Genomic DNA, 17,904 nt, shown 5'->3' with positions numbered 1-17,904 from the left:
CTTCCCATAAGCCTCCATCACTCCTGCCTTCTGTATATCCTTCCACTGTGGTGAATTCCTGTACAGGCATACCCTGATACTGCAGACATATTTCTTGCACAAATTATGGCTACACTGGAGTGGTCACTGAGTTGATCCACTTTAAGTGTATAAGTTTTCCCGAATTCTTCATATTTCTACAAAATTAAAATGTAAATTACACCCACTGCCTATATAGATCTTGCAATCTAATACCACTCTCCAATATAAAAGAACTGGGATTCCTTGGAGAAATGGTTGATTCTAGGACTGGATCAGGAGAATCTGGTGGTGGTAGAAAGGTAAGGAAGTATTAAAAAAACAGAATGATGGGAGTATGGCAAAGGGATGCAGGAGTCAACTGAAAGCATGCCTCTGGCCAAGACTGCTCAAAACAATTTGAGCAAAAATAAGAATAATGATGTAGTATTGGATTATAACCCAACATATAAAATAAATATTCATGAGTCAATACCAAAATAAATAAATGCTTGAATAAATAATAAATACACAAATACGTAAATAAGAAAAGTTAAATCTCCTATACAGAAGAACCTCAAAGAATTGATGTAGATGCTCCCTGCTCAAGAAGGTGGAGCCTAACTCCCCACTCCTTACATGTGGGCTATACTTACTGACTTGCTTCCAAAGAGTTCAGTATGGAAAGGGGGTAGAGGAGAAACTTTACAGTGAACAAACTTGGCAAACATCATCTCAACCTGGATGATGAGGGTTCACATCAATAGTGATGTCATGTTGATAGTATGTACTAATGATATGTTTTGTTATGATATGATATGATATGATATGATATATGATATATATGATATGATGAGAATAACACTTTACCTCTGTGGTCTTCCTCCCCAAAAAAAGCCCATAACCCCTGTCTAATCATGAGAAAGACATCAGACAAACCCAAACTGAGGGACATGCTAAAAAAATACCTGACCAGTACTTCTCAAAACTGTCAAGGTCATCAAGAATAAGGAAAGTCTGAGAAACTGGTACAGCCCATACAAGCCTAAGGAGACATGACCGCTAAATATACTATGACATTCTGGATGAGATCCTGGAACAGAAAAAGGGCATTAGGGGAAAAATCACGACATTTAATTGAAGTATGACCAGGTCTTCATAGTAGCTTTATCCACAGCTTAGTTGCTAACAGCACTCATGTGACAGCACATGCACAGTAGCCCCATAAGTGAGGGCTCTTCTGGAGCCAGCTCTCCACTGAAGAGAAGCACAGGCGAAGGTAGAAAAAACGCTTGTGAAATAGTTAAGAGACAATCATTCTTGAACCAGTTGTGAATCAATTTCATGCAATTGTTTTCCTCTGAGCACTAGATTCAGCTACCCGAAAGAACCTGAAGACTTCATTTGCAGGTAATGAAGAAAGGGAAGCAATTTTTAATGAAGGAGCATTCTGGGGAGTCGGTCTTCCAGTAGAGGACATCAGGGAAGACCAAGGCACCACAGAAAGTAAAGGAGAAGAGCTGCCTGGCACAGGGGGAGGGTGCAGAACTCAAGGAGGAAGAATACAGGAAATGAAAATGTCATGTAATGGGGGGTGGGGGTACTCTGGAGACTGAGACCTGGGTTTAAATCCCACCTCAACCATTATTAACTTTGAACAACTTCCAAACCTTCCTGAGTCTTGGCTTTGTCATAGGCAAGATGGACATCATTCTAATTTCTCATAGTATTGGCTAAAAACTAAAATTAAATATAAAATGTAAAGCAGCTAAAATATATCAGATAATCGATAGATGTTAATCTCTTTACCTCTCCCATCAATTTTTCTTGTGTATCAAATACTCTGTCCATAAACTGTAGCTGCTTCTGTTAGTACAACACCCAAGCTCAGCAATATTATGGTCTATTTAAGCCTTTATGGGTGAGCCCAGAAACCATCATTAAATCATTATTTCTATAGGAAAACATGTTTTGAATTACAAATCGCTTTTTAGAAGACAATGTATTACTGGAGACAATTCTCCATGGTCTCTCGTTTCTGCTGTGTGTCTGCTGTAACAAGCAGAAACGCTCATTTCCCTTTTGTTCCAGACTACCTTTTTGAAGATGTTTGTATAACCTCTGGGGAGGAGAACAGGTTTGCTCATAGTCCAGTATAATAATGTCTTCCTCCAGAGCAACAGCCAGGCAGGTTTACTCGCATCCCATTATGAAAACAAGTCAGGTTCCCTGAGTGAGGGGTTCCTCGGCCATGTGCACAGCATCCACCTGGGCCCCTCTGTATCCCCTGTTGGGACTTGGGGGTCACAGAGAAGGAACCCGAACATGAAGCTCATGCTACCTGCTGTTCTGTGAGTAATAAAGCCCTTTATCTCTGAACCAGGAGTCTCATGCCTTTTGCCAGCATTGAGGACACTGTGGTAGGCTATCTTGTTAGTTTACAAGGAGGGTAAACTTCAGACTCTTCACAGTTCTTCACAACTATTTGTTCAAGTAGGTCTATAATTTTCTATCCTTTATTTTGTCATCTTAAAATTTAATGTGTTGGCTTCCCCCTTCTTCCTTTCTTCTTCCTCTTCATCTGAGCCAAGCTTTCAGCCAGTGTGCACGTGCTAAAGGAGAGGGGAACCCCAGTAAGGTGGGGTTTGGTTACATAAGGTGGAGTTGAGCAAATAAACATCTGTTGAAGATATGGAAGCCAGGTTTCTCACAGGGGTTGCAAGTATGGAAAGGGGGATAGATAGAATAAACTCTGTGGTGTTGGAGTGAAAGTGGAGGTGTTAGTGGGAAATCAGGAGCATGGTTAGCTGACATAGATGATAGACGGAGAGATAGATAGATAGATAGATAGATAGATAGATAGATACAGATGTGTGTGTACACACAAGTATGCAGAGTATTCCAAAAGTCTTAACACATACATATATGTGGTAGACAGAATAATGGTACCCCCAAACATGTTCACATCCTAATTCCTGGAATTAGGCAAAAGGGACTTGCAGGCATGAATAAAGCTGAGGACCCTGAGATGGGGAGAGCTTCCTGGATTATCCAGGTGGGCCCAATCTCATCAGATAAGTCCTGTTAAAAGTTTACGATAATTTGTCACAGCAGCAAATATTTCTAAGCTCTGTACACTGAGAGGGCTTGGGAGTAATAACATCCCAGAAGCAAGAATCAGACCTAGCAACCAAATATATGTTTCTCAGCATCATTTATTATCTAATGTAAGAAGTGAAGTGCCTTGATGAAATTGTCAACTCCATTTCTCAGGCAGGGGAAATACAGAGTGAGTCTAGAAGCTATTGTTGCACCAGAAAGTAAGGGAATGCTTGAAGAATGATGGGGACATATCAAAAGGACACAGGAGCTGACTTGAAGGAGCTGCTAGTGGCCAAGTCTGTGGCAATTTAAGCATCACAATAAATATTGATGAGCACCTGGGTGGCTCAGGCATCCAACACTTGATTTCAGCTCAGGTCATGATCTCACGGGACATGATTGAGTCCTGTGTCTGGCTCTGTGCTGAATGTGATGCCTGATTGGGATTCTCTCTCTCTCTGCCTCTCCCCTGCTCATGTGCACATGCTCTCTCTCTCTCTCTCTCTCTCAAAATAAATAAATAAACATTTTTTAAAGTAAATTAAAAAATAAGTACTGATAATGATGAGTTGTAACTTTTTGAGCAAAATAAGAATACATGAGTTAATGCAGATACAAAAAGAGAGACAGAAGAATTAATGATGAAATAAATATGGAAGAAAGAAAGGTCTATCCTATAATAGAATACCTACTGATAAATCTAGAAGGAATGATAGAATTTCTTAAATTACCATTTTGCAGTCATCATACCAATGACTGATTTAGGCACTGATGTAGGTTGCCCACCAATAGATGCTAAATCTAGTGAATAAAAGTTTGACAAGGAATAGGGTATTTACATGCTCTCAAACTATCCCTCCACAAACATTGGTTAATTATTTATTAATAAACTTAATAGTAGAGAAACCTGGCAGACCCCATGTTAAGCAAGTGATAAAAGTTAAGTCACCAGCATTGGAACAAATCAACAGTATGTCTCCTTCTGGGATGCACTGAGAAAGCATAGTATGACTCTTACAGAATTTCTGCCCAAAATACAGAAATCATAAGGAAACCTCAGATAATACCATCACATGGGTGGTTAGGAGGACTTGGGAGGTGATGAGGTCATGTGGGTGGAGCTGTCATGTGATTAAAGGTCTTATAAAAGAGGCCCCAGAGAGCTCTGCCACATGAAGACACAGTGAGAAAACTCTATGAGGGGCGCCTGGATGGCTCAGTCGGTTAAGTGTCTGAATTCAGTGCAGGTCATGATCTCACGGTTTGTGAGTTCGAGCCTTGCATCGGCCTCTGTGCTGACAGCTGAAAGCCTGGAGCCTCCTTCAGATACTGTGTCCGTCTCTCTCTCTCTGCCTCTCCCCGACTTGTACTCTGTCTCTCTATCTCTCAAAGATAAATAAACATTAAAAAAAAAAAAAGAAAAAGAAAAGAAAACTCTATGAATGAGAGGTGAGCCCCCATTGGACATCAAAACTGCCAGCACCTAGATCTTAGATTTTCAGCCTCCAGAACCATGAGAAATGAATATTTGTTGTTTACAAGCCACACAGTTGATGGTACTTTGCTAGAGCAGCCTGAATGGACTAAGATATCCATCCACCAGAACTCTCTCGTACACCCCACTTCTTGCCTTGTTGGCCCTTATCACCAGTGTGATTCTATTCATAGGTGGTGTTTGGTCCTGTGTCTGTTTCCCTTCTGAGATGTTGCACTCTCTGAGGGAAGAACAATTTCCATTTGCTCATCAAAATGGTGCTGGCCCAAGGCCTGGCAGGTAGCAGGTGCTTGGTATGCAGTTGTTGAATGAGCAGATGGATAGAAGACTTTTAGCAAACCTTGTTGAGTATCAGTGTCCCCATCTGTAAAATGGGACACTAATTCCCACCCAGAGTATCTCCCCTATGTGGCCGTCCTATGGAACATGACCTGTCCGTGAAAATAAGAGTGCTGACACACAGGGGAAACATGGACTCCACATCCTCCTCCATTAGAGTGAAGGTGAACTTGCCTGTTTATGGTCTCCTTAGAGGACAGGCTCCCATGGGGCCACCCTGAAAGGCAGGCCACAAACAGCCATGACCATGATATCTCTGACTAGGAACCAGCAAGCTTGTTATCCCAGAGCCTCAGGAGTCTGAGACCTTTGCCTGGGACTTGGGACACACTCAGATTATAGGAAGATAGCCTCGGTTTGGCCATAGGGGGGTATCAGGACTGACTGGTCAGTCTCAAGACATAATGTAGTTCATATCCACAGGGAGGGTTGAGCAGAACAAGTCACATAAAAGCATTGACCCAAGGAATCAGCAGACCTGGGCTAAAATCTTTACTCTATCATTGATTACTAGGCAAAGTACCTAACCTCAATAGCCCTCAGGCTCCATATCTATAAAATGGGGATGACATTACCACGCACTGCAAATTGTTGTTTTATTTTTTTCACTTTTTAAAAAATATTTTATTTGTTTTCAGAGAGAGACAGAACATGAACAGAGGAGGGACACACACACACACACACACACACACACACACACACACACAGAATCTGAGGCAGGCTCCAGGCTCTGAGCCATCAGCACAGAGCCTGACACGGGGCTCGAACCTACGAACCGTGAGATCATGACCTGAGCCGAAGTCAGACGCTCCAGCGACTGAGGCACTCAGACGCCCCACATATTATTGTTTCAAAGATGGAACCAAACAAAGCAGGTAAAATGCTTCCGCAGGGAACCAGCACATACACTCAGTGAAACTTACGTCCATAATTATGCAGAGTAACTAGGTATCCACCATTCAGAAACAGGGCCTCTCAGGAGTCCTAAGCAGAGCCATGTTCAAAAGTCAGCCCAAACCAAGAGAGGCAGGAGAACTACTCTTCATATGTCACCATACGCTGAATATTATTTTGATTTTCTGCATGCTTTGCTTTCTGTACTTTTTTCTTCACTTTATCAAAACAATGTCATAAAGTAAACAAACAAACAAACAAAAAAGCAGTCTCTGTGCTGCCATTAAAACCCTTACCTCAAATGCAGCACAGGATTTAATCGGGTAGAGGTAAAGGTTGGTGATGACACGTGGCCCAAGGCCCCCATCCAGGACTCCTGCTGCTTTCTCTGAAGGGGTCTGCTGGGTTCTGGTGGCCATCGGCAGAGGTGGGCGCAAACCCACTGCAGCCACAGTGGTAGGCAAGTCGTTGGAAACCCCAGAGTCTGTGGGAGCATCTTCCCAAGGTGAGGAACTACATCTGTCCACAGTGGCAGGCACGGCGTCCTGAGCCTCGCTCTCTGATGGGGATCCCACCTCCCCAGGGGTGGTCTGAGGAAGAGGCTGGCCATCACACTGGTGCAGTTGCATTGCTATGATGAACCTGAGAAAGGCCTGAGCATCCTCAAGTGTAGACATATATCCAAAAGAAATCCTCACAGATCCTGTAGGATGCCCATCTATGAGGTCCACATCATCTCCACAGACGTGACCAGCCTAGAATAAAAGGGAAATAAGTCATTCAGAGTGACTCATTCCTCAGGGATAAATCAGAAATGGTTTTGTAGAAGAAAACTAACCCAGGAAAACAAAATGGCCAACACTAACATGTGCTGTGTGCCTGAAGCAGGGTTTCCTGAGCACCAGGACTCCCTTTCTAGAGTCTCACTTTGCTCAAGTATAAATTGGGGTCAATACCAATCTCAAGGGATCATTATAAAGTTTAAAAGAAATACGTCAGGGAAGGCATTTACCCAGAACCACACACAATGCCAACCCACAGATCCCTAAAAAGATGGACCAAAGTTTCAGAAGCACTATGGGTCAGCTTCTTGGTCTACCCAGGGCTGTGGCAGGAGAAACACCTTCTGGCTGCTCCCTGGAGCCTCCCTCAGAACCAAAGGGAGGGTCGTGTCCCTGATAGCTGCCCTTGACAACAAGGCCAGACAGACATGCTCCCTCTGGGAGTGACCAGACGAGGCCTATCCAAAGCCAAAGGCAGGCTGGGTGCTCCTACTGGGGAGGTGGAGAGAAAAGGCAAGAAGTCTCCAAGCCTCTCCAAGCTGGGCTGCCCAGGGTCGGTCATTGCTCTGCCCACCCACCTCCCTCAGTACTGAACCCAGGCCAGCCACCCAAGAGCTGGGGCCACATTACTCTGCAGGATCAAATATTATATCTGGAACTGCATTTGTTTGTATTCCGGGACTTCCTCTCTTTTTTGAAATAAAATCCAGTTCGTGGTTGGTTGGGATCTAGTATATACAATATTTAATGACAGCAAAAGAAACTCAAGTTAGAAACTACTCCAAACTAAATAAGAGTTCTTTGTCACTTGAACAATTCTTATCTTTGCCACTTGAACTATTCTTATGAAATGGTTCAAAATATTAGCTGTACCCTGAAGTGAAAAACCTTAGCCAGGAGGAGAGGCAGGGATGAGAGGATTCTGGGAGATGCAGACTGGCCCCTGGAAGAGTTTGTCCCCTTGCCCAGCGATGAGCTAACTCTAGTGTGGAGATGTTCTGGTAGGACTGAACTAGGTAAGGGCCCTCTGCACATAGAAGCACATTCTTGCGTATGCTTGCCCCCTGTTAAGACCCATATTCTGCCTTTAAATTTTTGCCCTCAAAGTAAAATATGAATGCTACAGCGGTGCTATGTTTTCTTTTTTTGTTGACCCCTTTTCCTTCGCAGATCCACAGGGTGGGCTCGGAGAAATGAGCCCAGCCCACAGAACCAGCCCTCACCCCAGCCATGAGACCAGCCTCCAGGGTGGCTGAAGATGCCACCTGGGTCTTGCTGACCACCATTACCAACCTCAAGATGCTTCCTGACCATCTCGTTGCTTATCCCCAGGTGCCTCTGGCAGGCCCCAGTGTTACAGAAGCAGCCAGTTCGCACATGGATGTTGTAAAGACTGGCCATCTTATCCACCTGTGGGGTCAATATGACGCGAAACCAGTGTTAAGGATGTCGTTTTATTCTGATCACCTGCATCAGTATCTGGACCTCTTTCCTAACAATAAAATGAAAATATGAGCTTGGAATTTTGCTCCCAAGTGCCATGATCTGTCATGGGTTTACTAAAATGTCACTGATAATTACAGTTTATCCAGATGGATTATAATGTATGCTTGAGAAAACTGAAAATACAAAATTCAGGCCAAACTCCTAAGTTAGGAGCTTATGTTTCAACAAATAGTACCATTAAAAATGAACAGAAGATTCGAATAAACATTTTTCCAAAGAGGACATAAGAATGGCCAAGAGGTACATGAAAAGATGTTTAATATCACTAGTTATCCAGCAAATGCAAGTCAAAGGAACAATGAGATACCACTGCACACCTATTACAAAGAAAACAGAAATAACAAGTGTTAGAAACAATGTAGAGAAAGGGAACCCTCATGCTCTGTTGGTGAGAATGTAAATTGCCACAGCCTCTGTGGAAAACAGTATAAAGGCTCCTCAAAATTGAAAGTAGAACTACCCTGTGATCTAGCAATCCCTTGTGAGTAGTTATCTGAAGAAAATGAAAATATTATCTTGAAAATATACGTGCACCCCATGTTCCTCGCAGCATTACTTACAACATCTAAGACATGAAAACAACTTAAGTATCTATCAAAGGATGAATGAATAAAGAAAATTGGTATACAGTTACAATGGAATATTTTTCAGTCATAAAAAAAGAAAACAAGGAAATCTTTCATTTGTGACAACATGGATGGACCTTGAGGACGTGATGCTAAGAGAAATAAGTCAGACATAGACAGGGACATGAGTGGGGGATGGGCTAAGTGGGTGATAGGCATTAAGGAGGGCACATATGATGAGCACCAGGCATTATAGGTAAGTGATGAATCACTAAATTGTACTTCTGAAACCATTATTATAATATATGTTAACTAACTTGGATTTAAATTTTTTAAAAATCAGACACAACTTTAAAAAAAAGGCAAAGACAAATACTGTATGATATCACTTATAGGTGGAACCAAAAAAAAAAAATCAAACTCATCGATATGGAGAACAGACTGGTGGCTGTCAGAGGTGTGGGTGGGCAAAATGAGTAAAGGTGGTCAAAAGATACAAACTTCTAAACTTCTAGTTACAAGATAAATAAGTCCTAGGGATGTAATGTACAGCATAGTGACTATAATTGACGATACTGTTATAATGTGTGTTTGAAAGTTGCTAAGAGAGTAAATCTTAAAAGTTGTCATCACAAGAAAAAAAATGTGTAACTATGTATGGTGATGGATGTTAACTGGTCGTACTGTAGTCATCATTTTACATTGTATACATATATCAAATGATTATGTTGTGCACCTAAAAGCAATACAATATTATACGTCAATTTTATCTCAATTTTGTTTCAGTTTGACAGAGACAGTGCCAGTGTGCATGCAAGCAGAGGAGGGGCAGAGGGAGAAAGAGAGAATCCCAAGCAGGTTCCCTGCCCAGCATGGGAGCCTCCAATGTGAGGCTCGATCCCACGACCCTGGGATCGTGACCTGAGCCAAAATCAAGAGTCACACATTCAACTGACTGAGCCACGCAGGTGCCCCAATTTTATCTCAATTTTTTAAAATTATAACTTAATTTTCTTAAACAGGGCCCACATGCTCCCGTGAGATTCGCAGCCTGGATGTGGAGTGGCTCTTTGGCATCCTCTGCACAGGGTTGATCACAGAGCAGTCCCCGGCTGAGCTACCCCTGGAGCAGCCTTGTCGGGGTGCCCAGCCTGGCCTACACACATTACTGTGTTGACACTGTGCATTATCAATTTGCTCTCCATCGAGTCCCTTACTCGGGGTTGAATCACAGAATTGCTATTCAATCTATAAGTTCCAAGGCTCTTTCTTGTCTCCTGAAGACTCTGGGAGGTGATCTGCTTTCACTCAAGGCTCAAAGGCAGGGCTAGCATGAAGGATAGTTGCCGGGTTCCTCTGGCTATGAGTCGAGGGATCCTTTCTCCCAAGGGTCTAGGAGCCTGATGAGAGTCCTCAGCCTGGGTGACTTAGGTTAAACTCAGGGGAGTCACCTAACTGCATTTGGGAAAACAAACATGTCGTGCCCAGCTGGGAAAACCTTTGAAACTTTTCTCCCTGGGAATTCACAGTGTAGGGTGGCCAGAGGCAGCCAGGAGCAGTACGGTGCTCTCCACAGACCACAGGCCACCACATGACCAGCACATGCTCCCAGCCAGGCTGTGCACAGCAATGGTGCCTCCCACCCTGTTGAGACCATGGCTGTCTTCATTTTAGCTGTCTTCCCTGGACTGCCAGAGAAGAAGCCATTGTCTGGGTTGAACTGAGGGGGACTCAGGAAAACAACTCTGCTCCTTTACTCTGGGCAAGTAGCTCAGTGACGTGGAGGCCTGCTAATGAAATCCAGGTGTTCCCCGGCTCTCTGAGCTGAGACCTAGCAGCACCACTGGGTCTGGTCCACTCCATCTCCAGAGTCAGGTGGTCTCCATTCAACGGGCAGCTGCTAGGGAAGTCCCCTCATTGCCCCACCCCAACTCCTGCCAAACAGAATTAGAAGGCTCCAGTGGCCATGCCACCCCCACCCCACATTCACTGTTCCAGTTACCACACCGTGACACAAGCCACCAAACGTGGGGGGATAAAGTAGCAGCCATTTTATTGTGCTCACAGCTACAGTAGGTCAAGAATTCAGAAAGAGCACAGAGGAGTCACTTGACTCTGCTCCATGATTTCTCAAGTCCCAGCTGGGAAGTCTCTGAGGCTGGGAGTGACATTGTGTCTGGGGGTTGGGATCATCTGGAGACTTACTTATGCATGTGTGTGTCTGGTCCCCCAGCCAGGAAGGCTCAAAGCAGGACTGCCACCATCATGTCTGTGCTTGGCCTCTCCACATGGCATGGCTTCCTCACAACATGGCAGCCTCAGGGTAGAACTTCTTACATGGTAACTTGGGACCCAAAAGTGGATGTCCGGAGGAATAATGCTGATGTGGCATTGCTTTTTCCACCACACAGCGTCACCTTCTGTGGCACTTTACTGGTTATGAGAAAGTCACAAACCCATTGAGATTCAAGAAGAGAAAAGGCCCCCATCAAGAAGAGGATGTGGGTGCAAGAGGCTCTCTGGGCCACACCTACGCTTCCTCCTAATTCCCCATCATGAGGCAGTACCCTCTCACCTTGAGCCCTATGGGATCCCAGCCTGTGCCCAGCCAGGTGAAAGAGTTGGTTTCTGTGGCAGGATGAGCACTGCATCCTGGAAGGCAAGGAACCAGCCTGACCACAGTGCACACTGGAGCCTCCCCGCCCAGGAGCCTCTATGCTCACTGTTTATTGAGCACTTGCTTCATACCAGGGCTCCTTGCTCAGGCAGTATACACTATATCTCATTTAATCCTCATCAGCAACACTATCAGCAGGGTACTTAGTTATCCCCATTTCATGGAGACTTGGAGAGCTTACATTAACTTGCCCAAGCTCAGAGAGCCAAGCAAAAGGCAGTCAGAATCTGGACCCACATTCTTAACCACTGTATACAGTGACTTCCACAGTGGGGAGAATGAAATTAGGAGCCCTGGCTATCAAAAACAAGACCCTTGGAACACCTGGGTGGCTCAGTCAGTTAAGCGTCTGACTTCGGCTCAGGTCACGATCTCACAGCTTGTGAGTTCGAGCCCTGCATCAGGCTCTGTGCTAACAGCTCAGAGCCTGGAGCCTGCTTCAGATTTTGTGTCTCATTCTCTCTCTGCCCCTCCCCTGCTTGTGCTCTGTCTGTCTCTCTCTCTCTCTCAAAAATAAACATTAAAAAATTAAAAAAAAAAAAAAAAAAGAAAGAAAGCTCAATTATTTTACACATCCCGTGAAAAGAGAGCCAAACCCCACCATGACACGTTTGATCTTTCTAAAGGCCACCAAAGTCCCTGTGGAATTTCCACATGGTGAAGTGGCCCAGGAAAACCATGCTGGGCTTTCCTGAGCCGGCACAGTTGGTCACACCTCAGCCACGGAATCCATTCATGATACGAGCCTCCTCTACAAACGCACAGAGGGAGAAACACATCCCGTGTGTGACCTCGGGGAACCAGAATCCTGGTGAAGTCAGCGGGGCACCCAGACAGGAAGCTCTCCCCGCCTAGGCTCTTCCTTCTCTTCAAGAAGTCTCTGGGACAATGAGGAATTCTCTCCCTGCTCTGCCTGCTACCGCACATGTCATGGTCACCCCCCTGCCCTCCTCCACACCTCGAGGGAAGTACAACTTATTTGGGTCCAAGAATGAAACTTACTTTACCCATCACCCAGAATAACACATTTAAGAAGGCAAAACTTTTACTCTTGATGCATTTTCCATTTTCCACCCGCCCCCCGCCCACCACCACCAAAAGCATTCAAAATTGCCTGTTTCTTATTGGCGTCAGGCTGCCAGCATATAACTAAGGGGTGTCTGCACTGTAAACCCACCCAAGAGACAACCTGTGGTTGTAGAGGGTCCATTCCCAGATACGAGTAAGAATTAACACGTCCCCAGAAGAATATTTCTCAAGTGTGTTCCTCAGATAGTTTATGGCTATTGAGAAGGGGTGGAGGAATGATTCCTTGAGAAATTCTGCATTTAACAAAGGAGATAGGGAGTATGGCTTTCAGGGGAAGATGAACACCTTCTTCCAAACTTATCTGACCATCGAACCTGCTCCTCACAGAGCTGCTCTGGGAACCCAGGCTCTGGGAAGGGCCTTGCGCTCCCCATCCCCACCAGTCTGTGACAACGCATCTGGTGACCATCTATCGCCATGGCAGAGTGCTTGGTATGCCTCTGGACATTTTGATGGACTGAGCAGTGACCAGCTTACCCAGATATGGCAAGGACCCAAGCAGTTCCCAAAACACAAACCACTATTTGCACTGTTTTCATGGGAAAAATAGATACAAAGGGTATTCTGCACAAACTATGTTATAACCGAACTACTAAATCTTTCCAACTCATAATATGCACAAACTATGGCAGAAACAAGGGCTTTTGTGGTACTAAGGACAGCACTTCTGCTTACCATAAAGAAAGAGTTCTGAATTCCAGGTTTGAATTCAGAGTTCTGAATTCAAAGACCTGGTGGTAGCAGGCCCATATTGTGTAATGCCATGGTACCATCTGATGTATCCCTGGGACTACCATGCTGAATATACATGAAATGACCTCGGACGTGGTATTCTGTCTACACTGCTTTTCTGTCTACATTGTTTTAGGGTGTCTTCCCTTGCTGGCAAGCGGTCAGCTGTCACCTTCCAGTGCTATCAAGGACTCGGACCTTCTCTCTCCACGCCTGAAAATGACCATTTCTGGCTGAAAAAAGGAGAGCTGGTAAACTAAATAGCCACACCTCTTAGAACGGAGTGCCTATGAGAGTATAGAGCCTCTAAGGAAGGGCTGGGCCTCTCCAATCATGCACGGGCTGCCTTTCTCACAGCTACTGCAAGGACTCACAGACCTGGACTGCAAATGTCAGGGCTCCAAAAGGCTGCAGAGTTCCAGGGGAGAGAAATTCTGTTGTGAACAGGTGCTCAAGGTGACAAGAAAACCCACCTGGATATACATACAATGGAACACTACTCAGCGATGAAAAGGAACAAAATCTTGCCATTTGCAACTACATGGATGGAACTGGAGGGTATTATGCTAAGTGAAATAAATCAATCAGAAAAAGACAGATATCATGTGTTTTCACTCATAGGTAGAATTTGAGAAACTTAACAGAAGACCATAGGAGAAGGGAAGGAAAAATAAGTTACAGAGGAGGCAAACCATAAGAGACTCTTAAATACAGAGAACTGAGGGTTGATGGGCATGAGGGGTTGAGGGGTCAGGGGAAATGGGAGATGGACATTGAGGAGGGCACTTGTTGGGATGAGCACTGGGTGTTGTATGTAAGTGATGAAACACAGGAATCTACTCCTGAAGCCAAGATTACACTATATACACTGTAGGTTAGCTAACTTGTCAATACATTATGAAGGGAAGGGAAGGGAAGGGAAGGGAAGGGAAGGGAAGGGAAGGGAAGGGAAGGGAAGGGAAGGGAAGGGAAGGGAAGGAGAAAACCCACCTGGGAATAACCAATAATGTTCCCACTGTGGTCGAGAACATTAAAATTGATGACAGGACCCTGCACCTCTGGACTGCTGAATTCAGAGTCGCTGTAAATCCGCACCACAGGGGCTCCATTGGGGTACCGGAGAGCACACAGGGCAGTGTAGGTGTACTGAGCCAAGGTAAAGGTGTGCTGCTTTATATTCTCCATTCCACCTCGAAAGCGATTGTGAAATGTCAGACAGAATCATGAACTTTCCACGTAATTCACTCAGTCATTTTTTTTTAATTTTTTTTTTCAACGTTTATTTATTTTTGGGACAGAGAGAGACAGAGCATGAACGGGGGAGGGGCAGAGAGAGGGAGACACAGAATCTGAAACAGGCTCCAGGCTCTGAGCCATCAGCCCAGAGCCCGACGCGGGGCTCGAACTCCCGGACCGCGAGATCGCGACCTGGCTGAAGTCGGACGCTTAACCGACTGCGCCACCCAGGCGCCCCCACTCAGTCATTTTTAAGAACACAAGATCATTCTAACCGGCAAAGCTGGACCTCAGATTAACAATTGTAAGTATGGGTAAATACGGTGTGGTAGTGTCCATATGGTTAATGTGTAGGTCTGGGGGACTGAACAACACCTTACTGTTGCTGTTTCCGTGGAATCTTCCATAGGAATTCCTGTCATCCTCTTTGTTTTCTTTCTCTAATAATGCCACTTAAGCATTCGGAGAATTTAGACCCTTGGGTTACAAATGGCAAAAAAGTACCACCTTATCTTTAAAAGTATCTCTTTTTTTGCTGTATCTTTAACATTTGAATCATTTTTTGAGAGAGAGAGAGAGAGAGAGAGAGAGAGAGAGCTCAAACGGGAGAGGGGTAGAGGGAGAGAGAGAGAATCTCAAGCAGGCTCCACCCTCAGCACAGAGCCCAGCACGTATTTCAAACCCACGACCCTGAGGTCATGACCTGGGCCAAAATCAAGAGTCAGATGCTCAACCAACTGAACCACCCAGGCACCCTCAATGTGTAAATCATTTTAATAGGATCCAGATCAATTAAGGATACATGTTACAACATGGGTGAACCTTGAAAACATTATGTAAAAGAAGCCAGATACAATAGGACAAATATTGTATTATGCCTCTTATCTAAGTGCCTAAAAGAGGCAAATTTATAGAGACAGAAAGAATGGAGATTACTTGGGTCTGGGAGGGAGGGGAAGTGGGGAGTTACTGTGTAGTGGGTTTCAGTTTGGGATGATGTAAAAGTCCCAAGGATGGTCAGTGGTAGATGGCTGCATAACAATGTAAACGTGCTTAATGCCACGGAAATGCACACTAAATTTTCTACAGTGATTCATTTTATGTTATGTGTACTTCACTACACATTTTTTCAAAGGAGCAATGAGGTAGGAACAATCAGGGGTTTGCCTTATTACGGACCAGGTATTGTCAGTCTGCTTTCCGAGGCACCCCTGGAGCTATCAGACCTGTATCTTGCTGTTCGGCCATCTATTAATATCTTTCTGGGGATAGTGCTCATTTCTCAGTGCTTGTTTTTATTATCTCCTCTTTGTCCTGGATGCTGTCTGTTCACTTCCCTGTATTACCATCAGTGCCACCCTCCTCTCCCGTGAAGCCTGTCCATTCCCTCCGCGCCCGCCCCATATTGGGCTCAGGCTGAGAACCTGCAAGGTCCTGTTACTGTGACAAAGGAGAGAAAGGAAGAACTGCCTAATCTTTAAGCCACACCCCTGGCTCACCACCACCCCACCTCCATATGGAGGGTGCAAGCAGCACCACCCAGCTCTAGAAGCTCAGCCTCTGGAGGAGTGCCCAGGAGCATGACGGAGGGCGGGTGCCTGCCTCATGAGGCATAGGTTCTTCTAGTCCTATGTGTTTGTGTCAGGCCCCACACGATGCGGGGTGGCATCTGTGTGTGTGTCAGCCCACAGTGAGTGTCCCCCACCTGCCCAACACCCCAAATACTTGCCAGGACAGACAACATGCATCACTACAAAGCCCAGCAGCAGAGACAGGGGCTCGGGGTTAGGCATTATTACGGCCTAGGCCAACCCTCCCAGCTACGAGGTCCCTGGCCCTGGAGAAGGCACTTAACTTCTCTGAGTGTTAGCTCTTCATCACACAGTCCCCCCCGCCCCCTGAGACAGGAGGGAGGACCCAGCAAGGTAACAGCAGAATAAGGTCTCAGGATCTGTAACCATTCCCAGACCAGGGACCAAGGGTGGGTCTTCTGCTTCTGTGAAGCGACTAATCTCCTGATTTGGAACGTCTCTTTCTGGTTAAAATGTTCTTTTAACTGACAAAAATTTAAAAAAAAAAAATGTGGTGCAGTCTCTTGCTCTTGCCTCGGAAGTCATTCCGAAATTCTTCAGAATTAGCTTCAACTGCATTCGCTGTACAGCTGCCCTGTGCCAGCCCCTCGCACAGCCCCTGGGTCCTTATCTAAATCACACCCGTGCCGGGACACCCTCAAGGACACAGGCACCCTCAAGGACACAGGCAACGGGAGCAACTGGATAAAAGGATCCACTGACCTGTGAGGCGCTCTAGGGCATCAAACCCGTGTTTTAGTGCTATCACGTCAAGGAACGAGATGGTGCCATCTTCAAACCTGTAACAGTGAACAAAGCAAGCCGAAGCTTTCAATGGAAGGAAATATTGTGCTTTGTAGTTTAATATTCTAGGGAGAGGATTTGCTCAGAACCCTGTTACTGCAATCTTAATTTCCTTATAAAACTAATGTATTATGAATTAGCTATATGACTCAACAATTAATGAATTAACTATGAATTAATAATGATAATAAGAGGTGCCTGGGTGACTCAGTCAGTTCAGCGTCTAACTCTTGATTTCAGCTCAGATCATGATCTCACAGTCGTGAGTTCAAGCCCCACATCAGGCTCTGTGTTGACAGTGCAGAGGCTGCTTGAGATTCTCTCTCTCTCTCTCTCTCTCTCTCTCTCTCTCTCTCTCTGTTCTCTCTCTCCCTCCACCCCTCCCCTGCTTGCACTCTTTGTCTCTCAAAATAAATATTAAAAACTTTAAAAAATAATAATGATAATGAATTAGTCAATAATGAATCAATTACTAACTGATTAATCACCAGTGAATTAATAATAATCTCTAATAAATTAAACATTGTTAGCTAATAATGAATTAAGTTATCGATATATAGTAAATAATTATTCATTAACCAATAATCAATAGACTCTTGGAAAAAAGGAAGGGTTTGTTTGTCTGTTTGTTTCCATCAAAGGTTGTACATTCTTGGGTTAGCAAACAATTAAGAACATGGTCGGGGTACATGTTCAAAACATATTTGGTTTGGGTATTAAATCTCTTGAGTTCTAGTCCTAAGTCCACTAGAAAAAAATGAGACTTCTAGTGGTGAATAACCATTCCGCTTTCTAGGAATCTTGGTGCAGCACCTGCCGTGAGGCAACCCACCCAGTCGAAGACCAGAGGTCTGGTCCAGCTCAGGCCGCCTCCATCCTGCCCGGTAGGCACTGCCCCACTTCTGGCCTCCACACGTTCCTATTGGCTCCATAAAGTTTGAGTTGTCATTGTGATCTGCCTTTAATTTATGTGATGCTGTGCCTGTCATTCTCTTCCCACTTGGTTATACTACTCACTACGTTATCACACCCGGATACAAAATGTCTTACAGCAGAGTTCCTGTTCCAGAATCCCCCAGCTATGGAGAAGTCCGAAATAAAAGAGACACCAAAT

General features: G+C 44.8%; 1 protein-coding gene across 3 annotated transcripts in view; it reads right to left on the bottom strand.

Moving 5' to 3' along the window:
- Positions 1 to 17,904, bottom strand: part of MOCOS (molybdenum cofactor sulfurase) — a 55,879-nt gene that overhangs the window by 25,998 nt on the left and 11,977 nt on the right. For 2 of the 3 annotated variants that reach the window (XM_047826542.1, XM_047826543.1), the window contains exons 5-8: positions 16,710 to 16,786; positions 14,170 to 14,369; positions 7,903 to 8,019; positions 6,124 to 6,582 (exon numbers count right to left, since the gene is read on the bottom strand). In XM_047826542.1, the coding sequence (XP_047682498.1) occupies positions 6,124 to 6,582; positions 7,903 to 8,019; positions 14,170 to 14,369; positions 16,710 to 16,786 (853 nt within the window). The remainder of the gene's footprint in view (positions 1 to 6,123; positions 6,583 to 7,902; positions 8,020 to 14,169; positions 14,370 to 16,709; positions 16,787 to 17,904) is intronic. The other variant, XM_047826544.1, reaches the window with a different exon arrangement.

The sequence above is a fragment of the Prionailurus viverrinus genome, chromosome D3 (genome assembly GCF_022837055.1).
Source record: "Prionailurus viverrinus isolate Anna chromosome D3, UM_Priviv_1.0, whole genome shotgun sequence".
In the NCBI taxonomy this organism is placed as follows: Eukaryota; Metazoa; Chordata; class Mammalia; order Carnivora; family Felidae; genus Prionailurus; species Prionailurus viverrinus.
The sequence above is the reverse complement of the archived record's forward strand: the minus strand, read 5'-3'. Positions and strand labels throughout refer to the sequence as shown.